The following is a 19,780-nucleotide window of genomic DNA, read 5'->3' as shown; positions in this document are numbered from 1 at the left end:
GACAATAGTCGAGACGACTAAACTTAAACTCAATTGCTACAGTATGAATGAATTAGTATATCTGAACTAAATCAAGTTCAAAGTTTCACTGACATAAATGCAGTGTCAATAAAATGATTATTTGCTGGTGCTTATTTCACGATTAATTACAGTTATTCTGTAAATTATAGAATTAATCTTTTTAAATCCCCTAGATAAATAACTTTCACCCAACATCATCATGCGTATGATGATACTATACATAGTAAAGTACGAGTACTTTTGTGGGCCTTTTCTCAGGCAGTGAATTAAGGGTTTAGTTGTACTTCATCTTGGTATATCAGTACAGCAGTGTCATTCCTGCATTACGGTAGGATCGCGACTGCAAGCGTTGTACCGTAAACAGTCCATGCACCAATATAGAGCAAAGTCAAAAATTCTTAGTAGCAACGACGCCGTCAACTAAACTGAAACTGTCATTACAACACCCATAATCCATTCGAAACAGATAATACAATCATATAGAGCTAACAATGGCATCTTAGCGATAGTATCATTTCGATATCCGATCGAAAATCGAGGAGTTACGCTGCTTGTGACACTTGCGACGCCATTTATAAATGGACAAGAATTTCAAAAGGGACAAGTACGTTACAGTATACTATAGGCGTATTCACTACAAGAATATATCACTATCATCCATCCTATTGACTTGTAAAATACATAAAGTGGTTATTTACTAAATTAATACTGATTTGCTATACTTACGGGTCATTATGGTAGATAACAGCTAGTGAAAGTGTTAATCACTACCGTTTTTTGGCAACTAGGATTGATCCAGAATATGGAGGCGAAAAAGGAGTTGGTTCGTTGAGCACTTTCGTTGGAGGGGGATGGCTTTTGTTTGGCTAGAAATCGCTACAGTCCACGGAGAAAATTCTACAGTACAGTACTGTACCACGGTGTACTGTACACGGTGCACTGTACCGCTACAGACGGACGGGAAAATGCCACTGAAACAGCTTTTGGTCAGATTTATTATTGAGGGTTTTGGTAGATTACAGTTCTTGATGCTCTTATGACAGTAGTGTACTATACTGTACAGTACTGTACTGCACTGTACTGCACTAGTCCTGTATCATTTTTTACAGATAATACAGACAGACAGACTCTCCACCACTTGTCAATTTATAGTTGTAAATACAAACGCAAGTTTACGAGATTAGCAATGGGTCCTTCTGATCTTAAAAGGAAAAGAATCAAATCTGCAGCAATCATCAACAGTTCAGAAGATTCCAATAGCTCAGCAGAGGAAGTTAGTTGTAGTTGTTATATGGCAGATATAAGAAATCGTTCAGAATGAATTAGCTCTAGTATTGCATGATGCAATTTTTCATCCAGGAAAAAGCACTAGCAGCTCTGTAGCACGATGATACGATTAAGTGAACGGTTAAATTAGTCTAGGAAGAGTGGAAGACAATGAGCACGTTAGTACTTGTTCTGAGCTCATTGCTATCGTGCTTTAACAAATAGTTTCATTAGTGATTCGTTTTACAGTAAATTTGAAATGCAATGCTTACTACCGTCATCTAGTTAGCAGTTGGATACATTGTTGAATAACAATCTTATAAAATGTATATATTCTATGTAACAACATACTTGGAAGAACTAGTGTAAATACTGTCCATAGAGCATAGTTCGGTAAAAAAGGCTGAATGCCAATTATTTACCATGCAATGCTCATAGGATAATATGGACTAGGATATGAGCTCACTGTGCCATTATATTGCACTATGCGTTTTGCAAAGTGATACAATACTGTGTAGAATGAGGTACGTTCATGGTACTTTGCTGCCCCCTTGTCGATAATTAGAATTCGACTTGATACCGTCAAACAATACAGTTAAATAGTAGGATCATCGTAAATGTATAATTTGCGGATGCTCACTGGTATAAGTGTAACTACAAATAAACAAGAAAATAGGCAACATTTATTTATACGTTTCATTACTGTACTGTATATCGTAACAAATTCGATAGGCAGATAAGGCAAAGCTGACATCATGATAATATTGTTATAAGCGTATTACTAACGAAAATTATTATTCGCATTGCATGTTAATGGTATGTTAATCACTGATCTGGGAAAGGATTTTATATCGCATTTCTTTCCACATGGTAGGAAAAAGCATCAGTAGATAAAAAGGTAAAGAAAAGTAAACCAACTCCGAAATCCGAAAAGAACGATTCGGTGGAAGATTGCATGCACGAGGTACAATGTTAAAATGGTTGATAGTCCTGTATTTATGCTAAAATGATACCTTAGCTATTTGCCTGCTTTATCTATATCTTGTCTAGATATTCATTTCTACATAAACTCAAATAAATATTTAGAACAAAATGAATGCAGATAATAACGTAATTATGCCATTATTGATTGTTGTTGGAGTTGTCTATAAGCTCTAGAAATACGGAAGAATTAAGTAACACATGTGTTCAATTTTTGAAATACGAGTATCTGTTGTCATAAGCAAAGTTATTGAATATATGGTAGAATGATCTTTCGCTACGTAATAATGTAGTAGCTGATGACATATTGATCATATCGATAGTGGTTAGTTACAAAATGACGCATAGTAGAACAATAATCTTAGGAATAGTTAATTAAGCATGTAATTATAATCATATCTTGATTTATTAATTGGTCATACATGTAATTCCGAGATTTTATATTACAGCTATCTTCCAAGAGGTATGTAAGCGTACGATCGTTTCGTAAGAGTACACTAGTTGACATTCGAGAGTACTACAAAGACAGTCATGGTGAATTAAAACCATCCAAAAAAGGTATTAAATAGAACTGAATCCTCAAAGTGCTGTATTTTGCATGAATTATGGTTGACGATATGTGCAATATCGTAGCTACATCTAAGGATGGCAATGCTTGCTAATATTTTAGGTATATCACTTACTAAAGAACAATGGGATAAATTACTGTCACTGCAAAAGGAAATTAACGAAAATATAGTCCGTTGCCAGTATCAGTAATCATAAGTTGCTTTTTTATATACAGTTAGCAATTATTTTCGTTTTTCAGTAAAGATAAATACTGATTCTAATTACTGTGAAATGATTTCTTAAAAGAATTTCATAAAAAATAAATAGATCTTACTTCGAATTTACCATATAATAGCACCTTAATAAGAAATTGATGCACAGTGTAGATAATGGTATTTACCAGTTTAACAATAATAATTACAATTGATGCATTTGAATTTAACCGAAAATGTTACCAAATCCAGCATAATACGGAATGTTATCTTACAGACAAAACTAGGAAATATTTCCACTTCATAGATTACTGACTAGTACGAACATTGATATCAAAGCTTGCTTTTAGTTCAATTGATATAATGCTTCCCAATATTTACCTTGTGCCGGGTCTATATGAATTGCATTGCATATGTATCGTTTGTTCTCGTAATGCAATCCCATGTGATAGTAAATCATGGACAGCATCAGGTTATTATCGCAATTCTTTATAGACAGTTGAATATTATCGTTTTCTTTCTTACTTATAAAATAAAGTAACGATAAATACCGTGAAATATCGATAGACATGCAATTTTCTTGCGCTAATAATTGTTTACTAAATCGATATGCATTTTTTAGGTTTTTATCATGGTGACTAAATAAGCTTGCAAATAACTGTGATAAACTATTGTTGGAATATTGCTTCATTATTTCACTAATCGCCTCTTGCCCAAGAGCTAGCCACCGATGTGATTCTTGATCCTGGTAGTTTATAGCTCGGAGAGCTAAATGGGCTAAGCAAAATAATGCCTCTATTTGAGTAGTTTTTTTATCGGCCATTTTCAAATACCGACGGTAACAATATTCAGCTGCTTTCATCATTCCGAGATGTGTATACAATTCGGCCATTTCCTATAAAGGATAATGCAACAAATGTGGTATGAAGTAACCTTGGAATTTTAAAGTAACGTAAGCTTCAAAGATTAGCGAGTATTATTACCACTATCGTATGTTTACTACGTACTTTCCAGAAATGAGGCTTCATATCGACATTAAGTAACTTGAGAGGTGATAAATCTACAGCTGAATTTTTCTTCGTAGTCATTATTAGGGATTTATTCAGTAAGAATTCTATTTCAGAAGCTTGCTCGGGGAAATCATTTTTCGCCTGTACAAAAAATGTTGCTACTTAGTTAATCGGAAAGAGAAAGTATATGCTGGTAATAAATAATTGAAAAAGATCAGAACTACATTACCTTTAGGTAGAATTCTTTAGCCTCTTCTACTTTACTACTGAAAACCAACGATCGAATTTTCGCCAAGGTTAGCCAAACTTGTAATCGATGCAAGGAAGCTATACATGCAGAGTGTAGTTTTGGTACGTGATATTTCAACTCTTTCGGGACTACCTGCTTCTTTAACTCAGCTAAGAAATGAATAAAAATATTTGTAAGAACTTATCTTAATCGACATCGGTATGAATAGGTAACGTGTGAATTTTCCAAAGAGATTTTCACAAGCATACAAACCGCTCTACAAACTTCACATGGAATTTTGCACTTTACTACAAATCTACACTGTAGAGACCTGAGTTAAATATCTTTCCACATGCTTTTTTATCTATGTATAGTAACGCAGGTATACTAAAAGAAAGAAGAGATAAATGCTCTCTTTCTTTTAGTAGTCACTGTAGTACAGCATCAATTGTACGGTGCCATAAGGAGTTCATAATGTTAAGTTCATATTCACTAGGTATGAACGTAACATACTGTACACTTGTAGAAAAGGAATATTTTATAACTTCGCGCGATAGTAATCGGTAAAGTTTCAATTTTATCAAAGAGTTCATTACCAGCTCGATTAGTAAATGCCCAGACTTTCAAATTCAAATTGTTAAGATATTCCTTCTTCATTGTGTTACTTGCAACACTATACCGATTATGAGCAGCAATTGCAGTTCCTAGTACTGCCCAATTATAGGGATTGTCTGGTTTAAGAAACACCACCTTGGACGCTACTCTAATTGGCAATTTGTGAACATTACTAGTAAATCTAGTTTTATCGTTGCTACCGATTTTACAGGTTAGCAGACCAGTCGCTTCTAAAGCCAATGAACTCTAAATGGGTTAAAATTTAATTTTGACATTTAAATGAAAATATGGCCGCAAACACTTACGTACTTCTTACTCCTGCATTGCAGACTCATTCCACGGATAAATTTGAAAATGATAGTTTATAATAGAACATAGCATATCTTACCGGGCTAGATATAATATTTAAAATGCGTGAAGTTCTAGCACATTTGCAAGCAAGGGATGATTTTTCTGGTGAGCTTGCGATAATGTGGTTACCCAATTGCCGCCAAAGCACAGCGTACTCAGGCTTTTCGTGAATCATTTTACAAATAAAATTTCGAGCCTTTACGTTATCGTTCTAGATTTGAATAGAAGTTTAAAATATAATAATTGAAGATAAAAATAGCAAGTTCTATGAATATCGAAAACTACTAACTTGTAACTTATAAAATGCTGAGAAAAGAAGACTATATCTGCTAATGAATTGTTCATTCTTAAAACTAATTTTCATCAATTCTGCTAAAACAGCCGTTAATAAAGTTCCATCTCCTAATAGGATAGCCAAATACGCAAGAGCTAACAACCCATGTCGATTTGCTGGCTGCATTTGTGAAACCTGAAGGAGCAGAACTTTTGCATGCTTTGCATCGCCAGCTGCATAAGCTATTATCGCTTTTAAGACTTTACCATGCGATGCTTCTTCAGAGGTTATATTCATCTTTATTGCCTCCTCAAGTACTATAAAGAGTGTTACAATAAAACATATATCTCATTGTAAAAGTATCACACATAAGCGATTATCTTAAAAGAAAAATACGTATACTATAAATACTTTTATTTTTCAACATTGTAACTTTAGCTATTACGACTTTTAAAATTAGTTACCGGCGTAACTTTCTTTGAATCGACCGCTGAAGAATAGATTTAAAGAAAGTCCAGTTTTATCATCAAAAGTAAGGTCTTTGGCCGATAAAGTATTGTAGATGTCGATAGATTCCTTAAATTTTCCCGCTGAGCGAAGTACTCTGCAGTAGTTCCTAAGGACCATTACTTTCTCAGTTGTATTATCTTTGAGCAACTTTAGTGACCTTCATATTCAACGAGAACCGTATATAATATTATATAATTGCTCTTGTATCAGAATTTAGAACATTTGTAACTGGATTACCTGCTGTATGATTCGATTGCTGACGAATATAATGACTGCTGTTCATATAGAATGCCCAAGAGGTTATATGCGCATGGATTGTTACGTATACGGTCTAGATAACAAACATTGTAACTGTTATGACACTATAGTAATTTTAATCCTAATTTCTGGAAAAGTATACGTGAGTGATAGCTTGTGAATCAAGACTGACCTGTATATAAAACTAATCCGTCGGTGGCTTGTTTTATAGGGTTTCTGTATTGGGAATAATTCGGTAATTTTTTGTCGGGTGTTACTATCGTCTGGCAGACCCAGCTAGCATACCCAAGACAGCCTTCAATCTGTGTATAGTTTAATATTAAGAGAATTTCACGTAATATCTGAAATTTTAAATATTAATATATTACATGCATTCCTAGATCCATTGAATGTCTGAATAAATCCATAGCTTGATCGACCGTCGATACTTCGGCGATATTGCTCTATTATTATAAGCATTTTAATGACGAAAAAAGTAAAGGTAATTCAATACTTATAGCCTAGTTGATATAGTGGTGGTTAAATTAAATTAAATAATGCCAGTAATAATATTTCACAGTACCTGCCCGATCCATGCCTCAATATAGTATGGATCTGCACTCTGCGATCTTTTGAAAGCTTCATGTGCTAGCTGCAACGGTGAAATGTTAAACTTCACTAATCTAATATAATAGCACTTGCAAGATACAATTAATCATATTGCTATTACTTCAATATTTCCATACTGAAGATAAAGTATTCCCAAATTAGTCCAGGATAACGAATTCTGTAATTCAAATAGATTGATTAAAAATTATAGTAAATATACCTGTGATGTACGAGAGCAACAGATCATAAAAATAATTCGATTATAATTATTGACATGGTGTAACATACTTGCGTTGAGAGTAAAAGCGACTTTATAAATGCATGCTGGGCCAAAGCTGGATTATTAAGCTCTAAAAAATGTTTAATATTAAATATTATGATATACACGGGTAGTTTGAAAGAGATTAAAATATGACTTACTGCAAGCTGTTACCCCTAGTGCAGACCAAGATTCAGGATCTTTCGAATTTAGTCGTATAGAATTTTTCAAACTCTAAACATATCGATGCAATTGAAGGTATCTTAAATGCTACTTTTATCACATTGTTATTTAAAGAGGCTTAAAAAGGTTGCAATAATATTGCTATTAACTATAAATAACTATTAATAATAAGTAATTTTAATCTTGCTAACCTCGAGAGCATTCAGTAATGCTCTTCGGTCAATATTATCTGAGCACTAATTAGTGGTAAAAGCAGAAATGAAGATATCTCCGGAAGAAAGAAAGATTTTGCAACGTATACGAGTATTTGAATAGTAATTGATTCGTACCTCAGCTTGTCGTAAATAATTAACACCAAGATCGTACCATAATGAAGCTGAATTTGGGTCTAAACGAAGTGCAGCAGCATAATATCTTGTATATTAATTGAAGGAAAAGTTAAAAGTTAGACTTTCATGTTAATACCACAATTAGTCTTTAACGATAATATGCTTTCAAAGTTAGGTTATTGATACTTACCTGGCGCCAGCTTTCAAAATTTGCGATTTATCAAGATAAGGACGTGACTGTAAGTCTGGTGGAATGATACTCGGAGGTATTGATAACCTATTAAAAACAAAATACTAGGTACTAGAGCAAAAGTCGTGATACCTTGGGTACGACGAAAATACTAACCTAATCGATTCTTTATTTGCAACAAAAACTATAGTGCAGCAATCGCCAGCCACTTTCCATAATGATAGCAAATTAGTATTCAGGCTTGCAGTTCTAACGATAGTATCAAGACAGCGATAACAAAATTAGTGTCTCGCAACCTAACCTTAACCTGGAACTAGCATTTACAATGATACTAACTTTCCCAAGTAGGTTAGAGATTGTTGAACGTAGACCATCATACGATCTAATAGGTTATATCCAGTACAATCCATGGCCTTGGCGAATAGTGATTTTGCAATTCCTAAGTAAAAGTAAGTAAGGTTATTTAAGTACTTTAATGGTATTATAAATATTATAAATAAAATAGTAGCAACGTAATATTTACTCAGTACCTATTAGTACTGGTACATAGTCAGCATGGAATTCTAAGATTTTTTTATAGTCAGCAATGGCTTCATCCAATAAACCCAGCAGATGCTTAATGGATGCTACTTGAAACAAAGGATAAATGACTTTGGTGTCCTCTTCTCCAGCGAGTTGCACACAGCGTGCGTATGCCTTAATAGCTGCTGTATAACTACCCCTTTCTTTGTAAGCGTCACCAAGACATTCCCAACTCCAAGGATCAACAGGATCAGCGCGAATAGCATTCTGAAAGCTGATACATGCTTCTATAATATCCATATGGTCCATTTGATATAAGCCTAAGCGAAGCCATGCCCACTTGCAACTACATTTTGATACGATATACTCAAAAGCTAAGAATATTTCAAAATACTTATAACACTAATAGTAAATGATTGCATCCTTTACCTCAGAATAGGTCGCCATTCGGTTACACTTTTGTATATTTTTACTGCGGCTTCATTGTCACCAGTGATTGTGCAAGTATCAGCTAACATCATCGCTGCTTCATCATGATTCTTATCCAGGTCATAAGCCTTTTCAAAGCACTTGCGCGCACGATGTATATCTTTAGCAATCGATTTATAATATAAACCAAGATAATGAAATGTATTGGAGTGGAATGGATCGATCTTTGCAGCCTACGATAGATCATCAGTATAATCATTACAGCCTATCAAAAAGTTCATTTAATGAAATATAGCACCATTAGCAATCGACATACTTTTAAAAACATAGCTAGGCATTTTGATTTGTCAATTCTGTTTTCTTCCTTGCTATCCCATAATATTCTGCCATATTTATAATATAATTCGCCAAGACGTTCGATATCATCAGTACCCTGAATAGCTATTAATATTTTCCTTTCGGCTTCATCAAATTCTTTTATAAGGAAGTGAATCCATGCTTGATTAACTATGACGCCAGTATGAGTATCATCAATCTCAGAGGCTTGCGAACATAACTAAGATTTAATGTAATAATAAAAGTTATTACCGAAAGAATACAGGGAAATAAAGATATCAAAATTTGGCATAAAATTTAGTACGAAAACTTTTACAATGAACCTACTTTAGTAGCTGTATCAATTTCTCCTAAATCCATTTTAATTTTTGAATATTCAATGAGATATACAATATCGTGCGATAGGCGATCATATAAGCTGGCTAGAATATCTGCTGCTGATAGCAGGGATGATTTATTACCGATTCCCCATAAAGCCTGGGCATTTAATATCTGTAATTGCACTTTCAAACTATCCTTAACGCAGCACGCAGAAAGGTGCTTTTCTATACAATCACTGGCATTTCTAAGTGCACTTTGCATATCGGAGTATTGGTGTAAACGGAAGTAGGCTTTAGCAAGTAAATACCATCCTTCGAATGAAGCTTTAATTTCCAAATCTAGAGAAGCAGATTGTTAATCTTAATCTAACCAGTTTTACGAATTCATTTATTAGCCGCACAAATATTAGAAAAAGAGTTATATACTCGTATAACAATTTGTAAACTAGTATTTAAGAGCTACCTCTACGTAATAAGTGTTTTGCCTTCATATACTTTCTCATTGACATTAGTATTTTGGCTAAGCCACAATAAGCAAACTTTGATGTAGGATGGATGTGAGCCAGTCCCATGAATAGGCGTGACTTGGTATTTATTTCAAATTCTATAAGCATAAAATTTCATACATTAAGTATATAATAACTATCACGATAAATATAATCGGAAAGTTTCTTAGTTATACGCATAGTTATACCATTGGTATCACGTAAATAGAGTTGTGCTAAAATTTCTAATGGGAAAGGCGAATTGGTAAACTTGGCAGAGAATTTCAAACATTCACTTTCGATAGTGGTCAGCAACTCTTCCTCCACCGTCGACATCTTTAACTATAGCCATATGCATGCAATAATAATAATAATAATAATAATGTGAAGAATACTGCATTTATAGTAAAATCTACGGAAAAATAGATAACTGTATTTGTCTCTATAGCTAAGTTAAAGCCGTTTACCTCATGGCAAAGCAAATTAATGTATTTTTGATACATTATCATACGATTTTTGTCATCTAGTTCTTGATTTAGATATTCTTCGTAATATTTCAGTAACTAAAAAATATAGAAATTACCAACATCATTTATACCAATAAACCATTTTAATGGTAAATTTAACGGGTACTTTTATCAATTATAAAGCAATTTAAAGTGAAGAATTAAAAGACCGAAAGATAGACTAGATTCGCTTTTTAGTACACAGGGATGATAGTTATACGGTATATGGTGCACGTACTTGCTTTCGGTTTGCATCAGTTGCCGGTTTCTACAAAATTGGGTATCATCATTGTAAGATAAGATTTACAGCTTTGATAAATAAATATAGCACGTAGTAATAAACTTGCTCGACTTACTTTGTTTTCTACTAATGAGATGACAGCTTTTAAAGAATCAGTCTTGCAGTCTTGAGAATCGGAGGATTCTGCAATAATGACCCAAGTAGCAACAGCCTAACAAGAGTAACCGTGAGGAAAACTGTTATAGGACGTAATGTCGACATTAATTAGACATATATAAAAATATAGACGAACTTTGTCGATTTGACCAACGTTTTCACACAGTTTCGCCAGCTTTATACCAATATCTTGAATTTTATTATTATCACCTTGCCTAACAACATTAACGTTATTGTCTTCACTACAACTAAGCTCAAAATCAGGCACATAGTCTTGCAAATGAATTGATTACATGAGTGTACTCACCCATCTTTTATGAGCTGCAATAATTTATCGTAGATTTCTACTAGCTCAATTTTCTTTGTATGTTCGTCGTTCTTCTCAAATAACTCAACTAAGCCCTAGAATTAATTAATTTATATATTTCCATTTCCAATAAGTGACATTGTGGTGATTGAAATTACCCAATTGAAGTTTATATCTCTCTTATTATATTATGCATAAGAGAATGTGTAAGATAATGTTGCAAAGCCAAATTGTAATTACCTGCCAAGCAAGCATTAAATCTGGTGAAGATTGCGTAGCCCGCCGATAGGCAGCTTCAGCTTGATCGAACTGTTGCATTTCAGTTGCAGCTTTACCAATAAATACCAATGCATTATAATTGGATTTATCCAATTTTAATACGGCCTAACAGGAGAATGTAAGACGAATGTAATTCTAGTTGGATCATAGACATATAAAATTTGTTTTTATTTCTTTAGTTGGCCGCTATGTCTATCACAAGCTCACGATGAGCAAGAATTGTTATGAGTTTGTAGATACAGTAACAATGCCAAGGCGATTATGCGAATGAGAGTTGGATTTGGTCATTTTGCAGCAGTCTGGTCACTACGACCACTACAGAATGGATTAAGATTGCAAAATACTGTCCATTCTATCATGTATGGGATACCAGCATGAGTTGCTGGCTCCTTCAAAGTACAAAACATGGTTGTCAAGTACCGCATATATTTTCATTGGCTGCAAAATACTACCGTAGACTAGCGTCCTGCACTACGACACCTTGATTGTACTGTTTACTGTTTTGCTTGGAACTGAAACAGGAACTCAATCTGACTTAAAATGACGAGAATTACATAACCATTGTAAGCTACTAGCATTGGACATGGATCCTTTCGTTGATTTAGTCACATTATCGAGGCTATTTTAAGTGATTTCACTGACTATCTATCACCTATACGTATATCGCTATAGTAGATAGTAGAATCCAACCTTGCAATTCTTGAGTACATCTTTATATTCGCTAAGACGGATAGCTTCTCTAGCAGCTTTAAGGTAACCTTTAATTTCTTTGGACATCTTGATGATGTCGCTGTATAGCAATCCTACAGCAAGCAATGAGTAAATGTTGACCGCAAGGTTAGCATCTTATTAATTAATACAGAGTGTATTGAAATCCAATGATAAATAAATAGATAATATACTGTAATAATGTTAATGGCCAGCCGATTCCGGACAGCTTGAAGGTTGAGGATTTGCGCAAAAGTTTGTTGTGGTGTTGATGAAAGCAGCCAGCGTACTATACACTGTATAGTACAGTACCTTGTACTGTAAGTATGCACCGTATCCAAAGACGTGCTTGAGATCTGAGTCTTCCTCTTGGATGGACAGACACTTTCGCCTTCATCGGGTCAAAATAGAGTGGCAAACACTGGGGTTATGGCAGCACTTTAGTACTGTATACGGATATTCCATTTTAAATGGACTGTTATTTTCTTAACGAACAGTAAGCAATATTGCATTGAATCTTCTATAATCTGTTTCTAAAGTCTGCTTGAGAAAACAGTTGTATAAGATCGTAGACGCTATTTCAACTAGTACTAATGATTTCAAATAGGGACATGAAAGATCTACACTAAGCAGCCATTTTTCCATATTGATGGCCTCATTTGAGAAGTCCGTCTGTCTGATAGAGTGCTCTTGGAGTGTACACTGTACACTCTGAGTCTGCTACGCAAAGCTTAGGATAGTGCGGACAGAGAGACATGCCCAAAAGCCATTTTTCCATATTGATGGCCTCATTTGAGAAGTCCGTCTGTCTGATAGAGTACTCTTGGAGTGTACACTGTACACTCTGAGTCTGCTACGCAAAGCTTAGGATAGTGCGGACAGAGAGACATGCCCAAAAGCCATTTTTCCATATTGATGGCCTCATTTGAGAAGTCCGTCTGTCTGATAGAGTACTCTTGGAGTGTACACTGTACACTCTGAGTCTGCCACGCAAAGCTTAGGATAGCACGGACAGAGAGACATGCCCAAATGACATCATGGGTGCACGAGTCTTGTGACTTGTGGCCTTGTCGTCATCTCTCTTAACCCACCCCCCACCGGCCAAGGCGAACCATTGACTGCTGCAACAGCTCTTCTCTACCTAGTGTTTTCACTCAGGTATCCTACTAGACGAGTGGACGTAGGCGATCGTAGACAGTGCAGTTCTTTGCAACGTTGTTTTGTGCTTTCGAGCCTTTCCACAACTATATCATCACTTTTAGAATTGCCTGCGAAAATACCATATTACTCCATGATGGCTATTACTGTAGCATTAGTTCAATATCTAGCAATTATTATTGGTTTAAGCATGCAATTAAGTCCAGCTGATGGCGCTTCATGCGGTTTGACATCCTTTTTTGATACTAAGAATTTAACGCAGTAAGTTGGAAAAAGAGATGAGGATAGACAATCATCAATCAATAAAATAATTCATTAATCAATACATCATTTGAACTGTATATATAAGTTAGATAGTTTACATGATATCATGGATATTTAATAGTACTGCTGATTGTCAAAAGTTTTTTCTGGCTCAAAAATTGGATACAACTAGTCTTGAAATGAAAAGGTTACGTTAGCTAATAATAGTTCACAAAGACAAGACAGGAGAATAGTTGTTATATACAGGACTCTGTATGGCAAAGCAACGCGTCAATGTTGACTGTAAATAAGATCCAAGTGGATTTCGTATCGAAACACTCAAAGAAAAAGTTCAATTATCTCATGGCATACTTTACTTAGTTCATTTGACCTTACTACTGTATGCATTTTATCGATATGCAGAGCTAAAAATCAATCGATTCAAGCTAGAAAGAAGATGATAAAATACTACAACCAAAAAAATAGTTGCACCATATTATGATGATGAATAATTCCGTACAAATCCTGAATTCTTGTTGGTATTAACTTAACCAATTATTTCTATATACATTGCACTATCATAGAGCTCATTCTTGGTCATTTACATCTCCAACATCTTGCTATTACAATCAATCCAATGCTGAAACTTGCTTATTTAAAGTATCCTTTTGTCATCCACTGAGATTGTCCAACCTGGCGATCCAGTACCTGGAATGACACAACAATATGGAATAGATGAGAACACCAATCTATTAGTGGGTCAATATTCTGATCTAGCATGGCAAGGAGGTATGTATTGACGCATCTATTGAACATAACTGTGCTTACATTACAGGTAGAAGTACAACGAATACCGCTGTATCCAACTTATGTTTTGTAAAGTTAATTTTACGCTCTGTGAAAGTTGACACTCGATAAAAAACACTTGCCTGTCGATGACGAAAAGAAACAAAAATAATATTATTAATATGATAGCTATCATACAAGTTTTCAAATAGCCATAAAACTCAATCAGTAATAACTATGACGATCTCTATATTGTATTACTGTCGATTAAACCATAAGATGATTACTATAATTTCTCGTAAAGCCGACACGGGAAGATGTTTCTTATTGTTTTTAACCACCTTATACGAGTACACGTATACTATGCTCCTGTAATTAACATAATATAGAAAGGAAGTACGAGTACTGTATATACAGTATATAGATTCAACATAGAGCCATACCTATAACCTGATTTATCGTATTCCAACATCATATTAAATTCACATAATGTTATGAACAAGAAGAAGAATCCCGTCCAAAAATTTCAATATTCTACTTCATTTCCTTCTTAGGTCAAACTTCGTTTTCTGTACAGTATTCCAATGGTACCACTGTTCATAATGGCAATCAGTATCCATCTCTATCAGTTAATATGATTTTTCGTTGCGCAGAAAAAGCAATATGGTCAGCCAAATTAAATGAATATGCCACTGTACCTACGGAGGCTAATATAAATGCAATCGTGGATCGCGATACAGGCAAGGTAATCACCAAATCACTAAATGAAGCAACTAATTATGTCTTATGTCGTAGATATTGTGTGCATCTATAAAAAAATATGTCCTATTAACGCTGATAATAATGAAGAGTTATAAATAGTATGATGTGATTACACTGGGAATTTTTAATTTTATCAAAAATTTAGACACATTGAATTTTAATGCTAATTGCGCTCATATTATAATTCTTTTAACTGGGGGTCAAAGTAATACTGTACCTGGTATTCGATATCAGCATTAACAAACCCATACCATAAGGAATGGAATGCAAACAACGACTCAAAGTCAATTTTACATTTCCAGCGTCGCATACGCGATGGCTATCACTCATTTTTTATCTCTTCTTATTGTTGAAAGCAACTACTTACTTAAGATGTTGACCCAGTTAATAAAGTGCTTCAAGTAGCGAGTGTATGCAAATATATACTATTTTAGATAAAATGAATCAAAAATTCAGATTGATATAATGTACAATGTGTCAGGCTCATAGTGTCCTTGGACTGCAAGTGATTTATAATTTTACATATAATTTGTTATTATCTACAATTCATATAATAAATATCATAGTTAGAAATAAGTAGCTAAACCATAGGTAAATTAATAATATTTGAAAATCAGATATTCATAAATTAGATATGACAAGGTTATTTATTACATTGACACGGCTTGTTAAATTAAATTAACTTCGATTACTAATTAATCTTTTTCAACCGACATAGTATCAGTTTATCTTTAACTACGCTGGCGCATGTCGTACACTTAAACCGGCTAGCTCACTCTTAAGCGGAGGTTCTGTCTTGCTAATAGTGTAAGTATTCACACATATAGATTTAGCTTTAATAGACTGCATAGTAAATTTTAATAGAATAATGAATTGCAGATGAATATGATTTGATGATATTTCTAAGCCTAGTCTTAAGGAAATATCCTGTAAAAATGATCTTATACCTTTTAGAATGTATATAAAATTCATCTTTCCAATAAATCAATGATTGCTAATTATCACAACGATAAACGTAAAATTTATCTCACGCTACCGATCAGGTTATTGTAAAATCTAGTTCAATTTTCAGAATAGCGGCCTGATAGTAAATAATAGATAATTTTCTATCGCTTTTATATTATACTTCAGAATGCAACATATCTTGTTAATCGATAAGTAAATATTTTAAGTTCGAATTATGTCGAAGTAACCTGAATTACGTACTTTCTCCCGATTATAGCTTCTTTTCCCTCCTGGGTGCTTATCTAATATTTGGTATTATTATTCAATCATCTCGTGGTGCGCGGGGATATGAACTGATACCAAATGTAGAATTTTGGTCAAAGATACCTGGTTGTATCAGGGTAAGTCAATAATGCCTAAAATTCTGAATGATAGTTTAACTTACAGTTATGGAAGGAAATCAATCAATAGATAATAAGTTTGTTTTATATATTAGGATGGATTCATTTTTACTATGGATAAGATAACATGCAATCGAACACCATTATCTTCTTCAGATGAGCGTCGAGCTTTCGTTAAGGCCTAAGTTCTTTTGTCCATTATCATCATTCCTGTCATGGATTGTCATTCAATGATCATAATTATATATCACAGACATTGATTATATTTTTTATATTGTCACCACTGTTACAGCATACTTAAATCTAGTTTATTGATGGCAACCTGTATATAACTGGTATGACATTACGAAACCAGGTACATTTTACAGTATATAGAGTGTATTTCAAAATGGTTGCCCTGGTTGCAGTGACCGTTTAATGCAGTGATTGTAGGATCAATTGCTATTATTAGTCTATTAATCTTGTGAATTGTAGTCAGTATATCCAGTGATTTATATTCTTTCAAGTCTGTGCATATCTGTCTCGACAGAATATTTGAAAAAGATTATCCTGTAGACCTGTCCAGTTTATAGTACTTGTACAATACAAAGCGCTAAGTGTAAATGTCTGATTTGGTACAGATTATTGATGAAATTTAATACTTAGTTACTACTTGGTAATGTCTTATCTATCTACCTATAAATTGATTGTTTTTACTATAATGAAATTTAATATCTATGTAAAGGCATTGTATGATTTATATGGTATTCATAGAAGTTTAGAAAGAATTTATCAAATAGTGACAAACTTGTTATTCTTTAGTCGTGTTTCATTCATTAATATAAAAGGTATGTTCAATAAAATGTATTCTCCTTACAGACATTCTCGTATCAAAAGTTAAACCTATGAGGCCTAATTTATTGCGCTAGAAATGGCATGCTATAATATTATAATAAGATTAATCGTATTAATAATTATTTACTAGTATACCCCTCGCTCGTTAAACTTCGCGTAGTATACTGTACAAAGTGTACGCATACAGTACTGGTGTGTTTTTATACACATACTTTACTCATTGTAATAGACCGAAGTATACGGTTACGTTAGTGCCAACAAGTCTCTTTCTACCATACTATACATATCAAAACGTTTGTAATATCATACTGATCTCAAGATCAACACTTGTATGATATGTACCATTGCAGAATTCGCATCCTGAGCTATGATAATATCATACAAATATAATCCATCGAGATAGCTTGCCTCCGCAAATCTTACTACTGTATTATAGATGTACCACAGCTGTTTCAATATTTTATAAATTCCATTTCTTAGAGACATTGCTGCCAAATAATCCAATATTTACTACATTTTGGGTTAACTATGTTTACACTAAATAATAGACAACCAAAAAATCAACTTCTGGTTGCATGACCGGTTGCAGTATTCTTAATGACGCATATTATTATAGATTGATGCAATATAATGTTCGCATATACTCATAAATTGAGTCACACTATCATTCTTGACATGCATAATCTCCAGTCTGCAACAAGGAATCAGACTGTATGCTGAATTATGTAAATTTATCGTTTATATGACATAAATGATGTTAAGATGAGTAAAATAGAATATTGCGTTTGAGTTTTAGCAGGGAAATTGTCGAATAAATTTTACGTTGTAATTCGGATCCTTTAAAATGACTCTAATACAAGCATACGGAATTTAAATGTATCGATTTAGCATCCAAAAAATTTTCTACACTCTTATCAATAAAAATATCTTATCATCGTGCATCAATCAATAATATGAAAGAGATAAAGCAATTTGTATATTCGAAATTTGTCAGTACTTGCGATTTGGATATAACTTAACTCGAAGATATATTATAAGAAAGTCAGATTTACTAGTGTGCAATTTGGCCAATGTACCGTATAACGCGAGGTAATCTTATTTTATTCGCGCTATGCTCGAGTACGTGTAGTTTTAGAATAAAATTTTCAATTAAGGAAAATAAATAATTAGATTTTTTTCATTTGAGCTTACACATAATACGCGTATTTCTTTATAGACGAACTTTCATAGATCCGTATATAGTGTAATTGCTTCATAGATACGACTTGACCATATTTAAACCTTATACTACTTTACAACTATGTATTTTTGGCAAGTAACATTTACCCTAGTAGTTTAATCGTAATTATTTTAAGCTGTTGGACTACGTTCCGTCAAATAAGTTAAATAGAATGAAGTAAAACATGTGAGATCGTAATGAGCTTATTGAAAGTATACCATGATGCAAATGTAGTAATAAACAAATAAATGTTGGTTTAATGTGAGAACGCTTTGTTTGATCAAGGATAAAAGTTTACAAACTTGGAGAAAAAAGTGATCTGAAAATTGATTTTAAGCACAATCACTAGGCAATTTAAAAGCTATCAAATTTTTACCAAGGATTGCTCGGCATGCAGAAAAAAATCAAGAGGGCTAGTATGCGTATACGGACGGCATACCCAAGCTAATGTTCATAATGTTTACATGTTTATTGTATGTCATCGAACATTATGTTAATAATAATAATTTTCCCGAATTTTTTTAGCTTTTTGTAGTACTAGATACAGGCAAATGTATAAGACTTCCCCTTAGCTAAATTCTAACAGTAAGTAAGTTAATAAACTTAGTTGCACCGAAATACTGTTAATTTACAACCAATGTCCCGAGAAATACAAATAAAATTTTTTGTTCCATCCGTGTCTTGTGCACGATATTTGTGCTTATGATATCTCGGCAGATTAACCACTCCAGGAAAATATCAGATTAACCCAAATCTCCTTAATTTCTGTAATAAAAATTAACGCTATTAGGACTACAGCTTTGGTAATTAATAGATACTGGAATGCAGCAGAGTGCTATTATAAGCATTGTCGTCTACCTATTGTCAAGTTGTTATTCCTGGTTTTTATTTATTCAGCTAGTGTGCAATAATTAGAAAAGTACAGATGCTCACCGAAATCACTGATGCCATTAACATCACCATTAAAATTTTCAATTTAATTGCATATTACAGTAATTGCTCAATCATTTTAATTCATGCTGTACATTAATACTGTTTCATAGCTAGTCATATATGTGTGCATTCGTTCTAAGTGGCAACATTTAGCAAGATAGCTGTAGATTAGGAACCTTGATACTCGTATACGATAATAAATAGACAAGATACTGGCAATTCAGATTTCAAAAGAGGTTCGTGATAATGAACTGGTATTTATCTTTCAAAGAAGATGTTCATGTAATCTGAACGCTACTACTCAATTTTAAGGTAGACACTATCGAGACATTTAACAATCACTAAAAAACAATATTCCTATGTATTCATGATACGATGGTTAAGT

General features: G+C 33.6%; 2 protein-coding genes across 2 annotated transcripts; one reads left to right on the top strand and one right to left on the bottom strand.

Annotated features, from left to right (window-relative positions):
- Window positions 1–2,807: 2,807 nt before the first annotated feature.
- Window positions 2,808–12,183, bottom strand: TRIADDRAFT_54351 (uncharacterized protein; the record flags this gene model as incomplete). The annotated part of the gene is made up of 32 exons (XM_002110364.1): window positions 2,808–2,979; window positions 3,581–3,924; window positions 4,037–4,180; window positions 4,269–4,438; window positions 4,865–5,129; window positions 5,272–5,445; window positions 5,524–5,825; window positions 5,973–6,175; window positions 6,256–6,349; window positions 6,449–6,617; window positions 6,839–6,907; window positions 6,986–7,042; window positions 7,153–7,214; window positions 7,285–7,357; window positions 7,498–7,542; window positions 7,636–7,720; window positions 7,826–7,912; window positions 7,982–8,074; window positions 8,162–8,264; window positions 8,356–8,693; window positions 8,777–9,009; window positions 9,093–9,332; window positions 9,440–9,771; window positions 9,896–10,036; window positions 10,127–10,259; window positions 10,385–10,480; window positions 10,662–10,691; window positions 10,780–10,875; window positions 10,957–11,035; window positions 11,128–11,222; window positions 11,368–11,511; window positions 12,097–12,183. 32 exons carry the CDS (start codon window positions 12,181–12,183, stop codon window positions 2,808–2,810), a joined length of 4,755 nt encoding a protein of 1,584 aa, XP_002110400.1.
- A 1,225-nt stretch (window positions 12,184–13,408) lies between these two features.
- On the top strand, window positions 13,409–19,034 carry TRIADDRAFT_54350 (uncharacterized protein; the record flags this gene model as incomplete). Its single annotated transcript, XM_002110882.1, has 7 exons — window positions 13,409–13,533; window positions 14,177–14,304; window positions 14,856–15,046; window positions 15,782–15,870; window positions 16,286–16,409; window positions 17,134–17,236; window positions 18,988–19,034. The coding sequence occupies 7 exons, from the start codon at window positions 13,409–13,411 to the stop codon at window positions 19,032–19,034; spliced, it is 807 nt and encodes a 268-aa protein (XP_002110918.1).
- Window positions 19,035–19,780: the final 746 nt, after the last annotated feature.

The sequence above is a fragment of the Trichoplax adhaerens genome, genomic scaffold (genome assembly GCF_000150275.1).
Source record: "Trichoplax adhaerens TRIADscaffold_3 genomic scaffold, whole genome shotgun sequence".
Taxonomy (NCBI): Eukaryota; Metazoa; Placozoa; class Uniplacotomia; order Trichoplacea; family Trichoplacidae; genus Trichoplax; species Trichoplax adhaerens.
Note: the sequence above shows the minus strand (reverse complement) of the source record. Positions and strands in the feature narration are given on the sequence as shown.